General features: G+C 44.0%; 1 protein-coding gene across 1 annotated transcript in view; it reads right to left on the bottom strand.

The window, feature by feature from the left end:
* Positions 1-26,020, bottom strand: part of RFTN1 (raftlin, lipid raft linker 1) — a 198,950-nt gene that overhangs the window by 108,688 nt on the left and 64,242 nt on the right. Inside the window, exon 3 of the mRNA XM_036761805.1 lies at positions 9,806-9,992. Within this exon, the coding sequence (XP_036617700.1) occupies positions 9,806-9,992 (187 nt within the window). The remainder of the gene's footprint in view (positions 1-9,805; positions 9,993-26,020) is intronic.

Genomic DNA, 26,020 nt, shown 5'->3' with positions numbered 1-26,020 from the left:
TTTCTCTTTTCTATCCTATTATCTAATCTAATAGGTACGAGGTTGTACTTCAGAATTGCTTTTACTTGCATTCCTCCAATCAACAGTGAGTTAGAATATTTTTTCATATGGCTATAGATAGTGTTAATTATTTTATCAAAAAACTGAATACATCTTTTGATTATTTATCAGTTGGGGAATGGCTCTTATTTTTATACCATTTCTACACCTAATTCTGCTCTGCCTGTCCCACTGCTCCCCACTCTGTAAAGTCTAACTCAGATGCCATCTCTCCCCCTTGCTCTCCCTCTCTCAGAAACTGTTATCTGACCAGCTAGTTTGCCCTAAAGACCTAGGATCTTTCCACCTGTCCTGCAGCAGCACTACCCTCTTGTCTGCCACTTACTAAATGTGTGACTTTCGGTAAGTCGCAGAACTTGCTGTGGCTTCAATGTCTCTCATGTGAAAAACGAGGGGAGGGGGAATGCACTAGATGACCTCTGGGTCTTCTAGTTCTAAATATGCAATCCTAAATTTAATGAGATCAGGGAAGGTGTCTAAATCTTCTCCATATCCTTCACAGGACCTAACACATAGAAAACACTCAATAAATATTTGCTGAATTGAATTTACACTTGGAGGCAAATATAAAAAATGCATTTAAGGGTAAACCAGTCCAATGAGCCACAACAAGCTTTAGTTATTATAGATCCTTCTGTCGGAAAACTATTTCCTCCAGCTGGAATTATAGCTGCTTGGCAGTGGAGGAGGGGGAAGAGAAAACTGCGAGACTTGGAATAAAACAACCTTAGCTCCTGAATTACAGGACCACAGAGAAAAAGAAAATAGCATATTAGTAAAGCTGCTTGAGAAGAACCATTGACCAAGAATACTCTGTTCTGAGAAGTTACCACCAAATGTGCATCCCCGACTCTCTGTGCCAATTCTTTTCTTGAAAATAGAGAGACACTCCAGGAAGTAGATAGGAAATCACAGACAACTATAAAGACCCGAAGAGACTTAGCGCTGAGGTGTATAATCTGTGTCTATCTGGTTCTGTCCATTAAGGTAAAGAATGAAGCTTCGCACAGGACACCACTACCTCGGCACATCACTTGGGGGTGGGGGGGGCACGGGTTGGAAAAACTCACTTAACCTGAGAGAATATGGCTTCGCTCTGGCACATTAGACCAAGAAGTGCAAACACAGTAATTAACAGTGAATTCTGAAATTTCAACACACTAGAAAAGGGTGTCACACTAGAGGGAAACAGGAAAAATAGAAGGAATAAATTAAGAGAACCGAGTGCCATGGAATTGGCACAGAGGAGCCAATGATGTGTGATGCTGGACAGCTCCGTGGCTGAGAATGTGGAAAGGCTTGGGGGGTGGGGTTAGTATTGATATATGCCCAACACCCAAAGAAGCTGGATAAAACAAAAATTTTTTTAAAAATAGAATGGTCAAATACCAGAAGGAGGCAGCTGACATGAAGAAATGGGGGAGAGGACCAGAAGGAGCAAAAATTCCTCTCTGTACTACTACTACTACCAACCACTCCAGTCTTCTTTTTCTGCTCTCTGGGAATGGACCAATACCCCACTTTCAGGCTGTTAGGAGAAGCTGTTGTTAATCTCCCCAGTACACTAACACATGCCAATCACTGTAAAACCCAGCGCTATTTTCTCCCCCGAGTGTGATCCACCTAATCAGCACACTCCCAGGCTGAGCCGCAGCCTCCCCGCAGGAGCAATTCTAGGCCATAGCCTGATAGGGCCTGTCAGCCCCTGTGTATTTTGTTTAATTATGAAACCTCTTCTTGGAAGGCCTATAATTCTCAGAAGAGGCCAAGTAATTGTTAAAATTAGACTTGAAAAGACAGAGAACAGCTTAAAGAGGACACTCTCAACTACAGTTTTCAAAGCATCCCTTCTTTTCTCCCTAGTTCAGAACTTAGGATTCAATTTCTTACTTTGTCAATTCTGCCCTTCTCAAATGCCAAATAAAATATCTGCCCCTGCCCTATGTGCTGCTAAAGACGAATTTTTTGCCCAAATTCAAGTCCCTAATAATTTCTTTTCATCTGAAAAATCATCTCTGGGATTAATCTGTTAAGTCACAAGCACAGATAAGGGACCGACGCACATAACCATAATATACCTGTCCCGGTACGCACATATTACATAGTAATCATTCAATGAGTACTTACTAAGTACCTATTCTGCAAGGCCCTGTGCTAGGTACCGGGAATACAAATACAAAATCAAAACAAGGGTCTGTTCTCAAGAAGGGAGAGAAAATGTAGATATGAAGCAAGGACCAACTCAGTGGCTTTTCCAGGTTCCAGTTATCCCTGTGGGAGTTTAGGACCTGCTCCCAGCCACGTGCTGAAAGGATTTGGCATTGAAGTATGACGTAGTACATCCCGAATGCCTTTCCCCACTATCTGACAATGGCAAAGGGCAAGGCGTGGTCTAAGCAGAGACGCTTCTGTCTCTGCTTCTCTTACTGAGACTCTTCAGGTGGCCTCGCAATAAGTGAAGGGCGGAGAAGCACTGGCCTTTCTCCACATCAACAACATGGCAACCATTTCCACAGGGCAGCTAGTACAGGGGCTCCCACCTCGATGAATCAGAGTCTGGACCCCTGATGACTCTTCCTCTTTTGTGTCTGTTCCTTCCTGATCTTAAGTGAGTAAATGCCTATCCCAAGATGGACACATTCAGGCTTGGAGGTGAGTTCAAGAGTTCCAGAGATCCTGGGTCAAGCTGAATGGTGGCCGAGGAGGAGCCCCGAGAGAGAATGGCCACCAACAAGAAAATCAGCCCAAGACTGGCCATTTTATGAGGCAACATGTGCCTGGAAGTGTTTGGACAGTGCAGAGCCCAGGTGAAATGCAGGCTGCCTAATGAGCAAGCCTGAAAACTGCTTTATGTTCCAATGAAGTCTGAGTATCAGCCTCCAAACAAATTGTAATCATAGTTACAAGGCCAAGTTACTGAATCTTGTTTTAAGTTATTCTGTTAATGCTCGCTGTGTAGAGTGTTTCTTTTGTGTGTTGGAATAAATTACCCTTCCCATAACTGATTTGTACTGTACAAGGACTATCTTTTAACCTCCTCCTTTTTGGAGAAACCCTAGATGTGAGCTGTAATTTAAACTTTTACTCTGGAGCACTCTAGTGAGAGGGTTTAACAAGTTAAAGAGTGGGAAAAAGGGACCCTAACCCCTCTGATTAGAGGCCAGGCTGCCCCCAAACCAAACCAGGTCAGAACAGGGAGCATCACTGTAGTCTTGGGGGCTCAGCAGTGGCTCTTTAATGATAACATAAGGTATAATAAACCTGGAAAAAGAGATTGGGGAAAGGTCATGAAGGGCTTTAAATAACAAACAAAAGGAGTTAATATTGGATCCCAGAAGCAATAGAGATCCAATGAGGAAGACAATGAAGTTTGTTGAGTAGGGAAGGGACATGATGAGATTTGAGTTTTAGGAAAATCAACTGGGCAGCTGTATGAAGGATGACTAGAAGGGAGAAACCTGAGCCCGGGAGACCTGGTAGGAGTCTATCCAATGGTCTAAATTGGAGGGGATGAGGACCTTAACCAGAGTTTACAGTTATCCCTTCCACATCATGACTTTCCCCATCACAGATTTGCTATATCATGTATCAACGTAAGAATTAAATGGGAATTTGGGGTGAGTTTTGTAGAAGCCGCAAAGAACACATGAAGGCCAGCACATGACATAAAAAGTTTAGAAACTCAGAAATCTGCAAAATACATGTATTAGTATTACATAATATCAACATATTTTATCTTTTAATACCCTTATAATTCAGACTTCCTCTCTGGCATGAAGGTAAAGCTGAAAAATTTTACACAGATTTTCCACATTGCAGGGGCACTGTGCCCCGAACCCCTTCGGTGTTGAAGGGATAACTGTAACTGACATTGTGGCAGTAATAAGCACACTACGGAGGTATGGTATATCTATGTGAGGTTTTCCTGGTACCACAGTAAGGTAACTAAATGGTCTCTTTGGAAGTTGGGCTTCTAATGAATTCTGTTCTACCGCAACAAAAAATTTTGAAAATATTTTTAATTAATATCTTGGGTTTTTTTGCATCACAAAATTTTCCCTAGCATCTGTCTCCTCTCAGCAAGCCATCCCATATAACAAATAATATTTTAAAGAAAAGAAAAAAAATCAGCAAAATTGATCAATACATAAAAAAGTCTAAAAATATGTGCCACGAACTCCTCCCATGGACCCTCCACCTCTGCAAATGGGTGTTTCTCAACAAATTTTTTTTAAATGAGGTTGCAGCCTATTTTCTCCTTAGATTGGATTTAGGTTTGAAATAAGGGAGAATGGCACAAAATCTGACTGCCTAGCCAAAGCACACAACAATCTAGTGGAAGAGGGCTCCCTGGGGTCTGCCCACTGCCAGACCCATCTGTAATCCAGAAAACAACACTGCTTTTAATTCCATGACGATCACCACATTATCTGACATGAAGTGCCACCAAGGGAGAGGCCATCAGCAACAGCGTGGGGCCCATGAGATCTTTGGAGGAGTGCTTGCTGACCCAAGGTTGTTGCAGGAGGCTCAGGTTTCAAGCAGACGGTCAATCTCTAATGGAACAACTGACCGGGTCCAACTGGCTGCAGGCCACTATGGATATTTGTACTTAAAAAATGTTTTTAAATAAATATATGCTACCCAAGAGTATCTTGGTCAGATGAGTTAACCTCACTGAAACTCAGTTTCCTTGCTGGCAAAACAAGAGGGCTTCTGAGGTCCTAGAGATAGGAACCTAGGGTCCTTTCCCTCTGGTTTTCTCCATGGTCCTGCTAGGCCTTGCTTTGTACTCCCCATATACTCCCACCACAACACTGATGCCATTAGGGAACCTCACAGCTCCCCCCCCAAGTGTGGGGCCTCTTCTAAATGCTGATGGCACTGTTCCCCAAAACTGTGGGCTGAGGAGATGAAAAGTCCCAGCCCTTCCACGATTCTAAGTCTTCAGACAGCCTAACACCCTGGAACAGGGCGGAAGCCACAACTAATTATGCAAACAACTAGACGTGGTCTCGGTTGCTACTCGTCTAACTGCTGAAAATTAGCACCTTTCTATCAAACTTGACCACAATTCAGGGCAGACCCATTGCTCTCTTCAAAGTCTGGGCTTTGATCAAATCCACAAACTCCCCAAGAGCTGATTCCTGGAGAGAGAAAAAAAAAAGATGCTGGCATCATCAAGGCCTTTTTAAAAGTTAATTTTTGGAAAATTGGTTGGTGACACATCTGGGTTTGGGGGGGTTTTGTTTTTGGGGGGTTTTTGCACAGTCAGTCCCCAACAAGGCCCTCCCTCAGCAGCCAATAGTACTTTTCTTTATATTACAGCAAAGGATCCAAAAAAGAAAGTGAAACAAATCCATTAGATCTATCAGCCGAGAACGGAATAATCTCCCTCATAGGGGACTATTTCTTAGCAGAGAAGAGAGAAGCCACCTGGATGGCCACTGGATCGGAGCTGAGTTCTGCTGCCCCAAGATCACAGACTGGGGCTGGAAGATCTCCCCGAAGCCGTCTATTCCTTCGTTTTACAGATGAGGAAACTGAGGCCCAGAGAGGGAAGTGATGTGCCCAAAATCACATGTGTAAGTGGCAGAGTCAGGATTTGAATCTGGGTCTTTTGACTACAAAATCAGTCCTGTTTCTACAACGCCATGCCGGCCTCTGAACGTTCCATTACATCCATTTACCGTAAGTCGGTCAGCCGTTCTCCAATCGATGGGTGCATACTTTGTTTATAGCTTTTTACTACTAGAAGAAGCGTGTGAGTTATTTTTGAAAGTAGTAAGGGAAGGAAGCTATTTCTAGGAAGGCTTATCCAGCCCCAGGAGGAACTCTGGCCAGAGGAGCACTTAAGGAGCTAATCCGTACACGAGATGAGGCTGCTTGGTCCTCCTACTCCCTAAAGAAGCAGCAAGGCACTGGTTCTGGGTTCAAATCCAGTCTCTGATGATTACTATCAAGACAACCTTCAGGTCCTCAGTTTCTTAAAATGTAAGATAAGGGGGTCAGACCTGTATATTTCTACCAACCATACTGGATTCGATACCCTAAGTTATAGTAAGCTGCTTATTACTGTGCTGGGGGAGTTTGCAAATGACCCAGCAGCAGCCGGACCGGTCACAAATCAGGATTTATCTTTCACAAAACATAACTTCTCATCAGCTGTAGTCTACGCAGCAAATGCTACGACCAGCCGCCCATTCCCTCTTGAGACCTAACTGAAATTATTTACCTCTCAAAAGAAAGTCCGTATATGGTGAGAATCTGTAGCCATCAGACTTTTGGCAGATTTCACCAAAAAATATGATTTTGAATGCGTCTACTAAGGATTTATTGCATAAGAACACTTCTCTTGTTTTTGAATTGGGGTGGGAGGGTTATATACTCCCAACTGATAAAGAAAAAATCCAAGCATGCCCTTTGGGAATTTGTTAACTTTTTTGGTGGTGGTTTTTTGTTTAAATGTATTTTATCTTTTCATGATATAAAACATATGGCTTTCACATTTACAAGGAAAGAATGTATTTGTACTTTTTGTTACCATACAAATACCTCTCTACTATGACGTCCATAGTAACCAGCAAAGAAAACTCCCCTAGTCATTTCTCATCATGCGTGGGGTGACCTATACACATTTTGATTCCTTCCCACTTTAGGAGGGAAGTCCTCAAACAATCAGCTTGCAGAAGGCCACGGGATCTTTTTTTTTTTTGCTCTGAGTCTGTGTCTCAAGCAATTACAGAGTTATAGGAAGTAGCCTCAAGAAGTCATTTGGTCAACTCTAGGTCAAGGATTTTTCATTTTTTTGTGCTATGGTCCCCTTGGGCAGACCAGTGAATGCTACGGATGCCTTCCCTGAACGTTGGTGACCTATGCTTGTAAGTGAAGGAAATGCTAAGTTTCAATTAATCAGAAGTTAGTGACAATAAAGATGTCATGTTTTTCCCGTCCAAGTTCATGAACTCCCTGAAATCTATCCACGGACTGCTCATCCATGGATTCAAGTTAAGAATCCCTTCTTCTTAGGCGGAAGGGCATCCAAATACAGGTAGAAGTCACCAGCCCCTTTCCTTAAAACCTTCCCAAGAAGAAATATGACAGTACCAGTTCCAAATTTCAGAGCATCCCAACTGGAACGTCCAGTGCCAAAAGTCTTGATCGTGTCTAAACTAAGATTGCTTCTTCTGGTCATCATCACTTCCCTCTCATGTTATCCTCAATGGGAAGGAGAAACAGCTGTTCACCCACCCCTAGAACCCATGAAAGGACCTGAGAGACAGGCATCTTAAGGAAAATTTGAGGGAGAAAACGTATTTAGCTGAGGCAACAGAAGAGATCTTCAGAAAACTGGGTAATTCGTCATCAAGCACTGGGAAGGAGACTCTGCAAGGCAGATACTAGGAGGTGGTACAACTCAGGCCTGAGAAAAAGCATGGAGGTGGGAGATATCGATCCAAGATTAGGGAAGATTAGGTCTACTGTGGAACAGGCAGTGCATGAAGGTAAGGCATGTGAAATGAGGCTAGAAAGGTGGGCTGGAACCAGATCATGAAGGGTCTTGTTGGAGGCAGCAAGGGGTGGAAGAAAGAGGGCTAGATGTGAAGTCAGAGGATCTGGGTTTAAACCATAGCACTGCTACTCTACCAGTGTGACTGGATAAGTCTCTTGAGTTCTCTGGGTCTCAGTTCCCCCCTCTGTACAATGAGGGAATGAAGAGGGTAGATTAGAGAGCCTCTGTGATCTCTCCCAGCTCTATATCGAAGAACCCAAAATTTTATGGCAAGTCAATCTCCATGGGCCTCAGTTTCCTAATCTGTAAAATGGAAGAATTGGACTACATAGACTCTGAAAGAGTTCTAGGTCAGAGATATCAAATTGGGGGCCACAGGGCACCTGAAGGCAAAACTGGCCCAACCAGATTAAAATATAATTGGAAAATGTTTAGCAGAATGGATAAAAATACAACATAGCAATACTAATTTGTGGTTTTCTAAGTCACTATGCGGCCTGCAGGGATCCATTTCTATTTGGATTTGACGTCACTTTTCTAGGTCTATGGTTATATGACAAGTTACAACCTACTTGGACCTCAGTTTTCTCATCCATAAAATGAAAAGGCTAGAAAACAAGGCCTCAAGGTCCCTTCCAGGTCTAAATCAGAACACAATAATAGAGGCTTTAGTGTTGGTAAAGAATTTCTATTTTTTTTCAAGCATCTATTTAAAAATCTTTTTGAGTTCCCAATTCTCTCCCTCCCTCCAGCCCTTCATCCAACCACTGAGAAGGCAAGCAACATGATACCCCAAAAAGAAAAACAAAGAAAGTTTTAAAAATACATCTGCATCAATCTGTAGTGAGAGCTCATCAGTTATTAGAGAGTACATTTCACTTCAATTTCTAGCTCAAGCTGGCAGTACCCAAAGGAGCAGTGCCTGAGGAGTCTGAGTAGTAAGAATCTAGAATGCTCTTTGTGTTCCTGTCAGGTTTACCTAATGGGTGCTCATGGGATAACAAAACAGCCAAATCTTTGTTATCTAGCCCACCCTCATGCAGCTCTGCAACCACCCAAGGAGTCAATAATATCTCTCTTCTTCCTCCCTCCTCCTCTTCTTCTTACCTTCCCTCTTGTCTTTCTCCATCTTCCCCCTCTCCTCTCCCCTCTTTTCCTCCAATTTCTAACTTTATTTCTCTTCTCTCTCCTTCCCCATCCCTTTCTCCCTCCCTTTTTCTCTCTCCCCTTCTCTTTCCCTCCCTTTTCTTTCTCTCTCTCTTTCTCTCTCTCTCTCCTCCCCCCCAATCCCTCCTTCTCTTTGTCTCTGTTTTCCTTCTCCCTAAGAGCATGTACCTGGATTTCTCCTCTGCTCCCATTACATGCTATAAGGTATCAGATCCTCATCTGAATTCCTGTTACCTGTGTATTCCCCTTCTCTCCTCTGTCTTCCCCCACCTTAGGAATAAGCTCCTTGTGGTCAGAGATCCTGGCTTGTGGATGCTCAGACAAACCACTTAAGCTTGTCAAGCCTTCAGTTTCACAGTGTCATGTTGTGGAAAGAGAACTGAATTTACTCAGATCCTGGCTGCATCACCCTGGTCAAATTACTTTAAACTCCCTGGACCCTCATGGGTTAGACAAGATGACCTCAAAGGTCTGATACTTTCTCCCTCTAAATCTATGATCCTTTCAGCTCAAAATCTGTGACCCTCTGATTATGGGATTAAAAAATCTTTTTATCCCCAGTGCCTGACACATAGTAGGTGCTTAATGAATTTTAATCAAAAGGAATAAATCCCTTCTCGATTGTTTTGTAGAACCTCTGGAAATTTAAACATCCTGATATAATGTGGGAAGACTGTTAGGTTTATGGGAATGCTAGGGAATACATTTTTTTGTTTTCCCTTTTCAGATTAATAGCCTTCTCCCCCAGCTCCATCCTTCTGGGAGGATGTCTCTTCAAAGTAAACATTTTTCTAGCTGAGCTTAATCCAATAAATTACAAAAGGAAAGGGACACCGAAGGGACCTCTACTCGAACTGTCAGGCGGGGAATTTGGTTTTCATTACAGAACATTCAAAAATGGGCTGCAAGCCAAGAGATAGAGGCACACAGAATAAGGTCTCCAGGCTCCCACACCTGGCCCAGCCAACACCAGCAACAACCACAAGGCAAAGCTATCCTTCCCAAGGTCCCAGGAAACCCAACTCCTCGGGGTGAGCTCCCTACCCCCGGTTACCACAGACCCACCTCTCGGTTTTCTTGATCAGCACGGCCCGGAATATTTGCTCCTGGGGAGTTTTCTCTCGCTCGTCGGTGGGCTGTACGAAGGGGTGGAGGGCGACCAGGGTGAAGCCCTGCTGGTACAGCTCCTGAAGCTGAGTGGGGAGATCCCGCAAGGAGGAGAGCCTGACCGCAGAGGACCGTGGGAGTTCCACTAGAGAACAGAACAGAAGAGATATTGATCAAAATCCCAGCTACCATCTAGGGGGCTTCCTCCCATCAAAGTCGTAGCCTCCTGGCTTCTTCAGCATTAACTAGTTTTCTTTCCTGATAACCAAGGAATCTGAGGCTATTTTAACAAATTATCTTCAAAAAGTGGTTTATAAATGGACTGTCCAATTCTTCCACTTTCCATCTCACAGGAAGGTAAGAAATTCCTCTAACTTTTAAATATCCCTCTTCCATTTGAGGGGAGGGGGTCCAACTTTAAAACAAAATGACTCAAACCCAGCTGCATTCTTGAAGGATCATATCTCCTATCAGTCCCCCATCCCCACCACCCCCACTCCATATCCACAAACAACAGAAGGGCTTTATGGAAAGAATCTAGGGTCATGATTCACTCCAAGGAAGAGCTGGACATCCTGGACCTGACCTCGATGAACAATAGCTGCAAATAAAGCCAGAGGAGTGATCTTTTAACGTGCAAGAAAAACCCTGGGAGCTTTAATGATGCGCTTCTGGATGAAAATTCCCTGGCCGAGACAAGGCAGGAATGCGGATCCCTCAGAATCCCACGTCCCTGGCAATGCGTCAAGAGCGGATCCTCTTCCAATTACGGTATGGAGGCTGTGTGGGGGAGAGCAGGCCTGCGTTCCTGCCGCGGTCAGGAGATGACCAGGCTACCGCAGGCTGCTCAAGTGGGGCACGGACACGGGCTCGTTTATGGGAATCTTGGGAACGGATGCAGAGGGGTCCCCCGTCTGTCCATGGAGCTGTACGTTCCATGTTCTTGATAAGAAATACGGCTGTGTAAAGAGCATCTGTGAGACATTAAGCATCGGGCCTCCAGCTCGCTCCCAATTAGAAGGTCGTGTCAACCAGTTTCCACAGCTTAATCTTTTCTTAAACTTTGGATGTTTTGCAACCATTTTTCCTCCACTTTCCATTCCCCCTTCACCTCTTCCCCTCCCCCAACCACCTCCCAAAGATTTTTCACTTTTCTACGCAGCCCTGTGGGTTCAAATCTTGCCTCTGCTTTGGCTACTGATGTGACTCAGTTTCCTCACTTGTAAAATTACACTTGTGTGTAATAACAGCACCTGCTTTACAGGACTGCCGTGAGGATTACCATGTGCCCGGGCATACAGTAGGCACTGTATAAATGCTTATTCTCCTCCCTTCCTTCCCTGGGTTTCAGCTTCCTCCTCCGTAAAGACGAAGCTGGGCTAGCTGGCTTCCAAGGTCCTTCCCAGCGCTAGAGCCACCACCCCAGAGTCCTCGTCATCATGCCTTCAAACAGAAGGGAAGCTCATTGCAAGGAGGGCTTGTTTTATTCTTTACTCTCGTACCCCTGTGCTTGGCCCAGGCCCTGGCACAGAGCAAGCGCCGAGGGGGCCCTGCTTCTACAGCCCTCTCCTCAATCAGGGCCCCTATGAGGCCGGTCAGGAATCACGATACAAAGGAGAAAATCAACCAGTTCACTGCTCTGCTGTTGGAGGCCTCTTCAATCTCCAATGGCAAAGGGCCGGCTGCGGGCCAAGGCTCTGGAGAGCCAACGCCCCCTCCCCCACAGGGTCTGCGCTCCAGCTGGGGTCACTGCCACCAAGTCGATAAGTGTGAGGAGGAAAGCGGGCGCCGAGGGCAAGTGTCAGGGGAATGTCGCCTGTGGTCAGCCCTGGAGGACGGAGGGACTGCTAAGAGGCTGAGGTGGAGAGCTGGTATAGACTGTGTGTGTGTGTGTGTGCCCGCTCCGGGCAGGGGGGATGAGAGGTAAGCCTGGAAAGGTCAGCGAGAGCCAGGTTACAGACAGCCTGAGACGCCGGATGGGGAGTCTGTATTTTCTGATTTATCCTAGAGATGTTTAAACATTTTCTGACCTGGTCAGCCTTGTGGCCATGGGAAAATATTTCAGCAATTGTGCAGAGGATGGAATGGGGAGGGGAAAGATAGGAAGCGTCCTGTCATCCTGATAATAAAACAAAGGGCGGTGGTCATGAGGACGGAGGGAAGGGGGATGTCACAAGGACAGAGGGAAGGGGGACGTCATGAGAATGGAGGAGGGAAGGGGGATGTCATGAGAATGGAGGAGGGAAGGGAAAAATTTTATGAGTAATACGGGGAAGTTAGAATCAAAACAAGTTGGCAACAATAAAACAGGACTGTCAGAAAACATTTTGCAATCCCAAAGCTTGCGCCTTGGTCAGGGCTGTTGTAACTTTATGGCTCCAGATTGGTACACATACGCCTTTGGCGCCAGCCCAATGTGGTGATTAAGATACAATGACAAATAAATCCTTAAATGAAATCCTGACCCTCTATCTCCCTCCCACAAAGAGAAACCCCTTGGTAGCACATATGATATAAGGCCTCTGACTGCCAAGGCTTCTTGGGTTCAGCTACTGAGACCATGGCCTTAAATAACCTAAGTGGCTGCAAATGGACAAATTCCCTGGTTTCACTGTTATTGCTAATAAAAAAAATCAAGCACAGAATGAATCTGCTGTTTTCTGGTGGGCCCATCAATTTTAACCTTCTGACCTTCTCCTCCACCCCCACCCCCTCACTGCCCTGCAAGTCCATACCCAGATACTAGCTTCTTACACAGGGTTTTCTACCAACACAGGACAAACACTGTGGAACACAGACTGTTGAGGGAAAGCACAGGCTGTGTGAATAACTGTCATTGGCCCTGCTGAACCAGGCCAAATGATAACAACTGATTCCAACGTAGTTCAATACATATTGTTCAAGAGGGAAGATACTAGTTGTTGAGGGCATCATTACACAGCACCTAAGTCTTCAAGGAAGAGGGGAATTCTGGGGAGGGGAGGGAGGGAATGACTTCCAAGCATGGAAGACAGCCTCCGACAAAAGCACAAGGACGGGAAATTGGATGTCCAGAGAGGCGGCTTGTCTGGCTGGATTGCAGAGTATGGGAGGGGCTGCAGGCCACTATGGATATTTGTACTTAAAAAATGTTTTTAAATAAATATATGCTACCCAAGAGTATCTTGGTCAGATGAGTTATATGCATACATTAAGGCTAGACAGAGATAGATCAGGCCCATTCGTGACATGGGATGCTCATAAAGTCAGAAAATCTGACTGCAAGTCATCAGCACACACCCTCATCTCTCTCCTCCCTGCCTCCCTTTACAATCCTCATCCACCCCACACAACAGGGTGCTCCATGATACACTGTCTTAATAACTACCTGTTCCACAGGCGAATTTTCTCACCTGCCCAACCAGATGGCCACTTCCTTCCTGGGTTTTCTGCTTCTTTTATAGCCCTAGTGCCTTACCCAGTGTTGGGTAAAACATGTTCAATGAAAAGCCCAATGAGCTTTGGTGAAAAACTAAATGACCTTTAAGAAAGAATGCCTTCCTGCTTAAAGCCCCATGCCCAGTAAAGTCCAAGGCAACATTCGCATGTATTTGAAACAAGGCCCAGAAACCCGGTTTGTGCCACTTCCACGCTTGTATAAAAGTCAACAGACATAAAATAAATAGTTCCGAGTTATGTGGACATGGTTATATTCTGAGTTGCTTAAAAATATTATTCTATCTCTGTGGCTCAACCACCAGCAATTTCCTCTTTGCATTCTATTTCTGAGAAGTGACTGCTGAAAGACATTTTTGGGGGGGACACAATCCTAAAAGGTCTCTGGAAATGCATGATTTTTAAAATCATATCACACAAGTAAAGAAACAAAGCACTATGGGGCATCTAGGTGGCGCAGTGAGTAGCGCACCGGCCCTGGAGTCAGGATGACCTGAGTTCATCCGGTCCCAGACACCTGACACACTTACTAGCTGTGTGACCTTGGGCAAGTCACTTAACCCCAACTGCCCTGCCTTCCCCCCCTCAAAAAAATAAAAAAAAAAAAAAACAAATCACTGTGCCCAAGAACTGGAGCCATGGCAGAAGGCCGGAGAGGGTGAAGACCAGAATTCCGCAGGCTCCCAAATTTCTAAACACTGCTAGGGAAAAGTTGGCTTTTCTCTTTTCCCTCACCTTTCCTACGATTATATTTTGCTTCTCAAAAACAGACTCCAGTACTGTTCATTGTCTCAATTAAGCCTTTCTCAAGTCCGCCGGACAGCCCACTCTGTCTTGCTGGGCCCCAGAACGTCAGGATTCCGAGAGTTCTGACTCTGGACACAAGAAAGCCACCAGGGTCAGCTGTAATTGCCTATTTTCAGCCAACATTACAAAGGCCCCAAAACGGTCCTGCTGGTCCTGCAGCTCCTTGTAGCATCCTGCCAAGCAACCGTCTACAACTGCAATCTAATCCCTCAAAAGCGTTCCTTGATTGGCCTAATTATGTTTGTCGTCTACGCCAAACGTGGCAGCACAAGAGAGATCCCCTATTCTATCCATGTAATTCCCCTCCCATGTGTGCCTCAGGATTAACAATGCAGTGAGCCCGAGAAGGAAATCATGAACCACTCCATTATCTCTGCCAACAAAACCCCACATGGGCTCAAGAAGAGTCAGACACACCTGGGAAGCAACTCAACCGGTAGGCTAGAGTTCTTTGAAGTATCCAAGGCCATTGTTCAAAAGAACGTTCTTGAGCTCCCGTCAAAATGGTCCTATTTTCATAAAATCGATCCAACTTTTACCAGGTACCTAGAGTGTGCACAGCTCTGTGCTAGGCACAGAGAGGGGTACGAGGTTTAGGTAAAGCACCAGTCCTGCCCTCGTGGAACTTTCAATCTAGTAAAAGGTTAACGTACATGCGGGTAACATACCAAAATACAGAATACCAAAGAAAGCACTAGGTGAAGTCTCAGGGAGCAGGAGAATCAAGAGTTTGTCTTACAGGGTTGGCAAAAACATTCAAATCAACTGGTTTTCAGTGTTTTGTTTTTCATCACTGAGCAATGTCCAGCTCTGACCACACTGTTGAAAGTTATTCTTAAGAACATAAACACAGGACTGCTACGCATGTTTTCTTCTCCAGCCCATTGAAAGTAAACGTTCTCCACTCCCCTCCTTTCTACCTCCAAAATCCCTAGATCTTCACGATTCTGCCTTTCTCTCGTATCGCCAAGGAAGACTTGCTCCTTCTCCATTTCGTGGCTGATCCTGCCCCCTGGACCCTTGGATCCCCAACCCCCTCCATCTTTTCCAGGTCCTTGTTCCATCAACTGGTCCACGATTTACTGAAAGCGTATCCCACAGACCCTCGCTCACACTCACTCCTCAACCGCTTCCTATATCTTCCGTCCCATCCCCCATCCCCACGCTCTACTGACCCGAGTGGTCATCAGTGACTTCCTAATCAACAAATCTAACGGTCTCCTTTGGAGCAGCTAGCTAGCACAGTGGATAGAGTGTCAGGCCTGGAGTCAGGACGACTCATCTCCTTGAGTTCAAATCTAGCCTCGGACGCGCGCTATCTGCGTGACCCTGGGTGAGTCACTTCACCCTGTTTGCCTCAGTTTCATCATCTATAAAATGAGCCGGAGAAGGAAACGGCAGAACCACTTCAGTCTCTTTGCCAAGAAAACCCCAAACGGGGTCACGAACAGCCGGACACGACGGATATGACCGAACGACAAAAGCGGTCTTCTTTGGGTCTCCGTCCCCTAACGTTTCTGCAGCATTCAAAACCGCTGACCAACCTCATTTATTAAGCCGCTATGAGGTGCCAGGCACTGTGCTGGTCTGGAGAATAAAAAGGCCAAAGGCTACAGTGCCTGCCTGCCCTCAAGGAGTTTACATTCTGTCTGAGAAGACAGCCCACACAAGCAGAAGACATACAGAAGATAAGCTTGGGAACAGAGACTGTGACTTTTGTTTGCATCTGTACCTTTAATCCCAGCACAGAGCCTGGCACACAGCAGGCACTTAATAAATGCTCATCTCAATGTAAGTTCCTCACACCTGACAATCCTGTTTTTCACCTTCACCACTCTGCCCAGTATGTGATGCCTGGAATGTACCTCCCCCTCCTCATCTTGGCCTCTTAAAGCCCCTGGTTTCCTTCAAAACTCAGATTTAGCACCACCCTCTGCAGGAGGCCCTTCCTAAGTCCCGCAGCAACACGGCCTCTCCCTGAAAATGGCACCTCAAGAGCACAAAAACTGCACTAAGACTTTTGGGACACCCCATACATTTATTTAAACACACAGCACCGCCCCACATAGAATGGAAACTCCTCGAGCACAGACTAATCGTATTTCTGTGCTTGCACCCCATGTGCTAGCACATCCGGCACAGAGCAGGTACTTAATAAATGCTTAATAATAATAGCTAATCTACAGTAGCCCCCTGAGGTTAGCAAAGCTTGATTATCTCACCTGATCCTCACAACAGCACGGGGGCGTAGGTGCTGTTACCTCCATTTCACGGATGGGAAGACCATGGCCCACAGTCATAAGACAGTTAAAGACAAAGACAGAAACAACTGACCCCAAGCCTACACCGTCCTTCCTCCCAATCATTATTTACTGAAAGAAGAAAGGAAAAATGCTACAACCATTTCTGTTGTGCTTTAGAAAATCAAATGCTCTGCAGATTAACCTGAGACTCATGGATAGAGATCGTGATACAGCTAATCAGACACAGCAGTTAACACCTTTAAAAAAAGGATTACCAATAATAACAATTATAATCATAATAGCTAGCATTTATATAGTACCTACTGTGTGCCAGGCATTGTGCTAAGCATTCTGCAAATAGTATCTCATCTGATCCTCACAACAACCCTAGAAGGCAGGCACCGTCATCATCCTCCCTTTACTACTGTGGAAACTGAGGTAGACAAAGCAACTTGTCCAAAGTCGCATAGCTGGTGAATGTCTGAGACTGGATTTGAAATGAATGAAGGAAGAAGGGAACAAGCATTTATTAAGCACCAACTATATTCCACCAACTATACATATCTTATATATACACATATATATACATACATACGTATATATACATAAACACACACACACACATATATGTAACTTGCTAAATTACTCAGGATTCTCTGAGCGTCATGGTGGTTGTTGGTGGAAACCAATTAATCAATCAACAAGAACTTTTTTGTTGTTCAGTCTTGTCTGACTTTTCATGACCCCATCTGGGATTTTCTTGGCAGAGATAGTAGAGTGGTTTGCCATTTACTTCTCCAGCTCATTTGACAGAGGGGTAAACTGAGGCAAACAGGGTGAAATGACTTGCCCAGAGTCACACAGCTAGTAAGTACATAAGGCTGGATTTGAACTCGGGTCTTCCTGACTCCAGGTCCAGCACTATCCACAGCAGCATCACGTAGCTGCCCTCATAGAAGCCAGGCACTGTCCTAGGTACTGGAGAAACCAAGCACAAAGAATTGAAACAATAAGATTGCATTCTATTGAGGAAAACAGTGAGTACATGTAAGAATACGTACAGCATAAAATAAAGTTTATATCCTTATATATAGTGTTTATAGGTATTTATGTATATATACATATGTATGTACACATATAAATGAATCATAAAATTGTAAACATAGAGTAGGAAAGGGAAGTTAGGTGTCTTCTAGCCAAAGCCCCTCATTTTACAGGTAAGGAGATCAAGAACCAGGGAGTGAAGGGATTTGCCCAATATCACCCAGGTTATAAAAAAAAAATCCAAGCTAAGCTGTAAACTCTGCGCTCTGACTCCAGAACCACTGGATTCCTCCGCTTTCCAAATCAATTCGTCTGAGTCTGATTAATCCAAAGAATCCTAGGGGATTATTTAGCAAAGTATGCTCAACCACGGTAGAGAAAAAGAAGGTTAGTTTGGGTGGGTGCTGAGTGCTCCCCTCAGCTGTGAACACTGATCAAAGCTATAATCATGTCCCAGTTCTGCAGTCAACTTCCACTGAGAAAACATAACCAGGATTCATAAAATAATACTTTTTAATGATATATTAAAGACCACGCTGTCTAGAAAAAGCAACCTGATAATACATGAATATTAAAAAAAAAACAACAACTCGCTAGGAACTGAGCCCAGGATCTTGACAGAATCCTTCATTAACTTAAAAGACTTGATGGGGGAATGAGGCGGGGAAGATATTCTGAGAACCCCAATTCTTTAGAACTCCTGGCCAAACTGGCTCAAAAGAAAACCAAGGAACAACTTGGAATGAGTCAGACGAAAGGCTAGTTATTAATATTTTATGTCATTTTTTCCTTAATTGATTATGGTAACTGACACTCTCAATAGTTTTCTTTTGACTTTGAAAGAGAGCATAATAAACTGTTTCCATCAAAGAGTAGTCACTGATGAATATGTAAGAATAATATGGAAATTAAGCCATTTAGACGGTTTGGCAAGACCCCCATATGTATTTTTATGACAAGTTCTAATAAGCTTTAATAAAAGTACTCAAAATTGAAAATAGAGCACCGAACAGGGTAATTAGGGGAGGCATTGAAGCAGTAGATGAGAAGAAAGTCTGCTTTCATAATAGGTACCTTTGTTGAACATTTCTATCTCACCTAAGTGTATAATTTCTCTCTGTTATCTTTCCAGAGGGAGAGAAGGATCATGTGTGAGTGTGTGTGTGTGAAAGAGAGAGAGAGAGAGAGAGAGAGAGAGAGAGAGAGAGAGAGTGTGTGTGTGTGTGTGTGTGTGTGTGTGTGTGTGTGAGAAAGAGAGAGAGAGAGAGAGTGTGTGTGTATGTTTGGTGGATACAAAATCCTACTAAAAGCATCCTTCAAACCTTCTTCCAGCATACATTTTAATCATTCAATTAAATTGTGCCCCAATCTGGGCATCGTGTTTAAAATGGGGCAGCTAGAGGGGTACAACCAAAGTGGCATAGGCCTCAGAAAATATACGGCAAGAGGCTCAGATAGAAAAACTGAGAACTTCTCCTGGAAAAGAGAAAACAGGAACTGGGAAGGCAATACAACTGTTCTAAGTAGGCAAAGGGTTGTCACGTAGAACGATTTTGGTAACTCAGCTGGCTTAGCGGGTCTCAACATCCAACGTCATGTACCTCTAATTGTTTTTTGGGTGTTCTGGAAGCAATACTATTGTTTAAGCATAAGTTTGCCAACCTTCTCTAGATTTTGTTGCAAATGGGCCTGTTTTTAAAACTGGAGTCACATTCTAAAAGGGACATGGCCAGCGAGGGTAAGATCTGGAAGAGTAGGGATCATTTTTTTTCTTTGTATTTGCCTCCCCAACTCTAACACAGTTCCTGGCACACAGTAGTCACCTGATTAATGCCTACTGATTGACCTTTCTGGTAGGCAAGCAGAGCCTGTGTTTGTTGGCTAAAAGAGTTTCTGGTCTCTTTTGGCCTCCTCATTATGGCGGTTTCTTATATCAGTTGAGCTTTTCTAAGAAAGAGTGATTTTCAAAGCTAACCCACATCACCCTAGGTGCTTCTGAAGGTGGAACTCCTAGGAGAACAACAAATGCATGTGAAATAGAACAGATCTGCCAGCATTTTTACAGTAAATTACCATGTCTCGACCCCAGCACCTCAGTATTTCAGAAGCTGTAAGTGTGCCTAAGAAAACAAAACTGGCTAGAGTAGTTGGATCTAACCAACTGATTTTTTAAGCTATCTCAAAGACAGAAAAATTCCAAAAGAATATAAGAGTGTTCTTTCACCCAAAAGAGAAAACTGACAAGGTAACACCAAGTAGTACATGAAGCTTATTTTCTGTTCTCTATAACCTCCAAAATTCTACCCTAATGCTTCATAGGCAAGTCTGGGTTCTCGAAGGCTCACTAGTGGAGTAAGTTATGGACAATTCTACTAATCTGGAGAGGCTTTGAGTAGGATTCTCAGCAAGAGACTGAATCAGTCTGAAGACCAACCAAGCCAAGCAGAGAAAGACTCAGCAGCAGCAAGTTACCATCAGGGGATGAAGTTCTGTGGCCATGGTGACACATGAAAGAAATAATACAAAATGTGACTCCTTTCCATTAGGGGATGATGAGTTCTACAGTCATGGTGATCCAAGAAACAAATAATACAAAATGTGGCCCCCTTCCATTAGTGGATGATGAGTTCTATGGCCATGGCGACCCAAGAAACAAATGATACAAAGTGTGACCCCTTTCCGCTTATTCAGTGAGGGCAGTAAAATGGCAGAAAAAGAGGGGGAGATGATGTTAAGAATCACACAATTTTCCGACTGTCTACAAACATGAACTGAAATAGGAGCATTCTAAATGTAAGAAAAGGCAGTGTTGTAGAGTAGAAAGCATGCTGGATGTGTAGCAGAGGGTCTGAGTTCAAATCCAGTCTCTGTCACTTTTGACATAAAGAATGCTGGGCAGGTTCTCAGTCTCCTTGCATGTCAAATAAAGGAGTTAGACTAGATGCCCCCTTCCAGATGTAAAACTATGATCCTAAGAACCTCATGAAAAGCGTACCCATTGCTGGAAGAAGTGAACCACACCAAAGTTGATGTTCTCAGTATAAAAGAAACAAGAAGACTGGAGAAGTTACCGCTCACAGGTTCTCCTCAGAAAGACAGCTACAGGCATCGGCAGAGATGGTTTCTTCAGGTCACTTAAAGGCATCGAGGAATATCCCTCTAAGTGTTGCTTCATCATCTTTCCTTCTCGTATCCAAGATGAAACACCAACTGAGTTTAGGGTGTGGGCTTATGACAAGTTTCATATTCTTACTGGTTCATGTGATATTCCTATTTTTGTAATAGGTTTTAGAACTGCTCATACTCATGTGCCTTTCCATCATCACCCTGTGGGTGAAATTAATTCTCAATTATTCAACAACTGGCATTTGTGTTGGTAAGCAAAATGGGCTCTTAGCACTCAGTTCAACCAAGTGCCCTTGAAGAGTTTGGCTTTTGTTTCCTTTGATTAATTCAGTGTATTTCATTGAGTCTTACTAGGTGCTAAGCCCCAGGCCCAAACCCCTATTAGGTGCTAAGCCTATGTGGGTGTGAAGCTCCCAGGGTACTAAGGGGAGCTTATCATAGCAGCCTAAGTTCTGGTCATTCAGATGAAGTTTGATGATGTCTGAAGAAGAGAAGACAGAGCTATTTGCTCAGGGCTCTTGCTCTTGGTGGCTCGAGACTTTCGGCAGCTGTAGTTAAGAGCCCTCCAGCTTGCCCCGATGTCCGTACTTGGTTTTCTTGGTAACTATGAATTATATTTGGTCTGTCTGTCAACGTTTGTAATTTGTTTGTACTTGCTCTGAAGTTCAGGGTGCTGGCTTTTTCCCCTGAACTAAGTGACTGATGTCTATATGTTGGATTGAAATAAGACTGTTAACCCCTTAACGTTGCTTTCCTTAGTAAAGCAGATCAAAAGAACCTGGGCTTTGGCAGCATTCTTCTTGTTGGGCTTGTGTTGGTCTTTCACCCCCACAACAGCTGCTAGCCAGATTGTTGAAACACATGTGCTACAGATATCTCATGGCCATAAACCAACATGGCGGAGTGGATGTATAGAGAGCCAACTTGAAGTCAGGAAAATACAGGTTGAAACTCTGCCTTGGACACTTATCAGCACTGTATGCCCCTAAGCGAACTCACTTAACCTCTCTTGACCTCAGCTCCTAATCTGTAAAACCGCAAGCACTGAAATTATGGATACCTATGGTCTCTTCCAGCTATTTAAATCTAACACACTATGGTCCCAAGACCAGCATATCACTGGTATTAAAAATACGGTCTTTGTTTTTGGGAGAGATCTGAGATTATTAAGAGGACTTTGCAAATTTCCCAAATCGGTCCTTGTCCTATTCAAATCTAGGTCCTACTCACTGTCCATCTTCAGTGTCTTTACAAGATTTTTACTTAATGGCAGCCGTGATTACAGGTCGTCCATCTAAATGCACATAATGATCTTTACAGTAGACAAAGGATCATAGGTTCTGGAAATAAATTCAGACACCATCCAGTCCAAATTCTTCAATTTACATATAAGGAAACTAAGGGCAGCCATGGAAGTTAACTGCCTCATCCAGCTGGGATTTGAACTGAGTCCTCTCACTCCACATTCATTGCTCTCTCCATTGTAATGTACTGCCTTCTTCATCCACTTGGTTTTTCCTGCATGGATAGTTAAACCAAACTCTTCTGCATGGTTCTGGGACTAATTCTAGAGGTTCTATAAGATTCCGGAGCTTGGTACAACCAGCACAACGTCATCCACCAATGGGAGCCATTCTGAGAGACATCATTTAACCCTTACCCACAGGGAAAGCATACTCATTTGTTCAAAGACTCTCTCTTGCCTCGGCTACACAGATAAATTCAACTGAGTGATGCCTCTGTAACTTGCCATCCTAGAGATATACACTATGCTAAGTACCATTATCACATGAACTATTCATGAGACTTAACAAAAAAGCTTCCCAGCTCTTAAGTGTATTTTAATGCCATGAACATTATTCCTTTATACGGGACATAACAAAAGACTCGACAAAACAACATGCCCAAGAACAACAGGACCACGTAGTCGTGGTTTCTTTTCTCTTTTTCTTCCTTCTTTATGCTCTAAAAATGGCTTCCACACCTGCATTCTCAGCTTTGCATGAACAATTACCCATGCCCATGCACACACTCCCAAATTGGTGCATGAAAATAGAATATTGTGCATACAAATAGAAGAGCTTCATGTTTCGCTCACCAATTTGCATGTAAAATTGTCATCAGCAGTATCAGATTTATTTTCTCCACATGCAAGAAATAAGACATATGGAGCCCCGAGGGGCAGAGTCTAAAGCCAGTTTGGTTCCTAAGACTTCCTGAGACCTTATGGAAATGTGGCCCCTGGGGCTGTTTTGGCCTTCTGTGTATATGTGGGCTTCGCAAATAGGCCTGACCATTTTATTCCAGTGGGAGAAAAGACTTGGACAATGAGTTCAAGAAAGAGTAAGTGACCCAAGGAAGGTTCCTTTGTACATGTCAATAAAGCACAATGAAAATCATCTCCCAGCCCACAGGGTCAGGGAAGGATGGTCCAGCAGGAGGGAAGCAAGGGTAAGAAACTTTCCTTCCTAACATGCTCTCTTTATAATGGTGCCAATAAATGACAGTGGGTTTCCAAGGACTTGAAGGTCTGTCGTGTAGAAGAACACTTGGCCTCAGAGGATGGAACCAAAAGCAAGAGGTGAAAATCGAACAGAGGATTTTTTTTAATTGATGTCAAGAAAAACTTTTTAACAACTAGAGTTGCCCAAAAGCCCACTAGCCTGCCTGGGGCAGTACCGGATCCTCCCTCACCCACCGGGGGTCTTCGAACAAAGACAGGGTTATTATTGAGGGGATTCCTGGTGAAATACAAGTTCGATCACGTGACTCCAGAGGCCCCTTCTAATTCTGAGGTTTTATGACTCTTCAAGGTATTGTGTGCAAGCACAAAAAGCGGGGAGTAGAAATTCTGGTAACCAGGTCAAGTGGGTGGAAGAAGTCCACTGGAATGTGGCTCTTGGAGGGGAATAAAGTGAATCTTGGGATACCACAGTCTTTCCTGGCCACCGAAGGCATAGGACACATGCCCAGGAGAGGACTTTGCCACTGCTGCCCCCAAAGTGGAGCAGGTAGGTAAGGAAACAGTGCCCTTTAAATTATCCATCTTTGGATAAAGCCCCAGAGGCTCCGCCCTAGTTACAGCACTGTGCAGACACTTTGGCTGGACCCATAAAGTATTCCTTAAATTGGGGGTGACAGACCACTGAAATGGACTCCCCAGGAAAATGTTCTTGGGGATTCCTTTGAGAGAATAAACAGCCACTTATTCCTAGTTGGGAGACATTCGGGTGCCTGCAGAATTGGACCAGAACCTCTACCATGATGAGGAATCTGACCACTGTAATTATAAGAAGTAAAATCTAATCAACTCAATGGTCATTTACCTAAGATGCCAGGCACTTCAAAGCATCTGCTATTACCCACCCAAGTGAATGCCCTTAAATAAAAATAAAAACTTGAATCTGGCCAATTTAATGACCACTTTGCCCTGGGGTTTTACCTCTATGAGGTTTTACTATTATCACCAACATCATCACTTGCATTCATACAAATATTATCTCATTTTACCTCCACATCAACCCTAGGGATGTAGATGCTATTATCAACCCCATTTGACAGATGGGGAAAATGAGGCAACCCAAAGCGTGATTCCCTCTGGGCAGAGCCTTTTTAAATATCTTGTATTAAATGTGCTGTGTCAACCCCTTCCTACTAAGTTTTCTTCAGGATGATCTCAGTCAGCTGGCTCCTTTCCCCCTGCATATACATGTGGTTATCTGCCAACAAACCGCCCTCTCAGAGTGGAGCACAGGAGCCTTGCCAGTATTTACAGTGTACATTCCGATAAGAATTGCAACCTTGCTTGATGGATATTAAATCTTTACTCTTGTTAAAACTGGCTGCTCCAAAGTGGAGCAAAAACAAAGAGCTTCCCAACATTCACATTAAATGTTTCTTAGCCCCAGTGACCCCACAAAGTTGTTTTCCATGAATCTCTCCCTAGTGAGATTACACGGCGGACTCGTGGGGCCCCTAGAGAAACCCCCCAAAACGGCCACGTAGAGCCTATCCATCACAGCTGCGATGAGCTGGATTAAAAAAAATTATCATTACTTATTAAATTGACAGCCATTGGCTCCTCCCGGCTCGTTTCCCCCATTCCCCCGGCGCCACTTGGGCTCGATTATCCGGGTGATTTATATTACATTCCAGAGATGCAATTTCTGCCTCACACACTTACTAATACATTAGCAGCATTTGCAGGTTTGGATTTAATGTGGATTGACTTTTTTCCCTTCCTACTTTCCAATGCCCGGGTCCTTGGCTCTCCCGTTTATTATTACTACCATTTATAAATGAGCTGAATCTTGTATTAAGTCACACAGATCAAGGATCACTTAGTAAGCAGAAAGTCAAAAATGGCACAATTCCTGCCCCCAAGAAGCTTATATTCCTCCAGAAAGGTACAGGACGTAAAGAGTAATAAATACGAGATATATACAAGATAAACACAAATACTTTTAAGAGAGGGCAAGGCGATCAGGCTGGGACCCTAACAATGAAGAAAGCGGCCTTTGAGTTGGGCCTTGGAGGGAGCTAGGGATTCCAAGTGGAGGGAATGCCTTCCAAGCATGGAGGAAGGAGGATGGAGTGTACATAGCCGCCATTTTGTCCAGAAAGGAGATTTTATGGGCAAGCATAAAGTCATTACTCTTCCTGGACATTCTATTTCCAGTGAAGAAAGCACACATTTATATTGCTTACTACAAAAGCAATTTTTCTCCCAAAAATGCAGAAAGTACAAATATCATTACTCCCATTCCGCTAATGTGGAAAATGACCCTCAGAGAGCATACATGACTTGCCTGTGACCCATACAAGAGCTGATACTAGAACCCAGGTCCGCTAATTCTAGGGCTCCTGTCACCATATAACACTATTATTGATGGCGGAACGCAGTTCCAAATGGCCCCAATGTTTGCAAACCCATCCCTGGAGCTGTCAACTTTACCTGACTTTATCTTGATAATCTCATCCCTCTTGTGCCCCATTCTTCCAGCAATTGATTTTTTTCATGTCTCCTTAAAGGCTCTGCGTTAAATACGATTCTGAGAAAATCCCTCCCTCTAAAAAGACTACTTTTCAGACTTGAAAACATTATAAGTGTCATAGCTGGAAGGGACCTCAGCCACCATATACAGTCCAAGTCACGCCTGAACAAAAATCTCCTCTATGTGCCACATGGTCAACCAGCCTCCACTTGAAGACCTCTGGTGATGGGGATCTCACTACCACCCAAAGCAATCCCTCTCTCTCTTTAAGACAGTTTAAATCTCTGGTGATGGGAATCTCACTACCTCTCAAAGGTCTGCCTTACTTAAACCCAATTCATCCACAAGACAAGACATCACTCTACTGAGGTCATTGACCCTCTTGGAGAATGAAGGATGGACAACAACAACAAGAAAGCTTTAATTCTTAGGAAGCATTTTCTTAGATGGAGCTGAAACTTTCCCCTCTGTTACTACTACCTCCCAGTTCTATTTCTGCTCTCTGGGAGCAAGAAAGTGAAATC

The sequence above is a fragment of the Trichosurus vulpecula genome, chromosome 5 (assembly GCF_011100635.1).
Source record: "Trichosurus vulpecula isolate mTriVul1 chromosome 5, mTriVul1.pri, whole genome shotgun sequence".
Taxonomy (NCBI): Eukaryota; Metazoa; Chordata; class Mammalia; order Diprotodontia; family Phalangeridae; genus Trichosurus; species Trichosurus vulpecula.
Note: the sequence above shows the minus strand (reverse complement) of the source record. Positions and strands in the feature narration are given on the sequence as shown.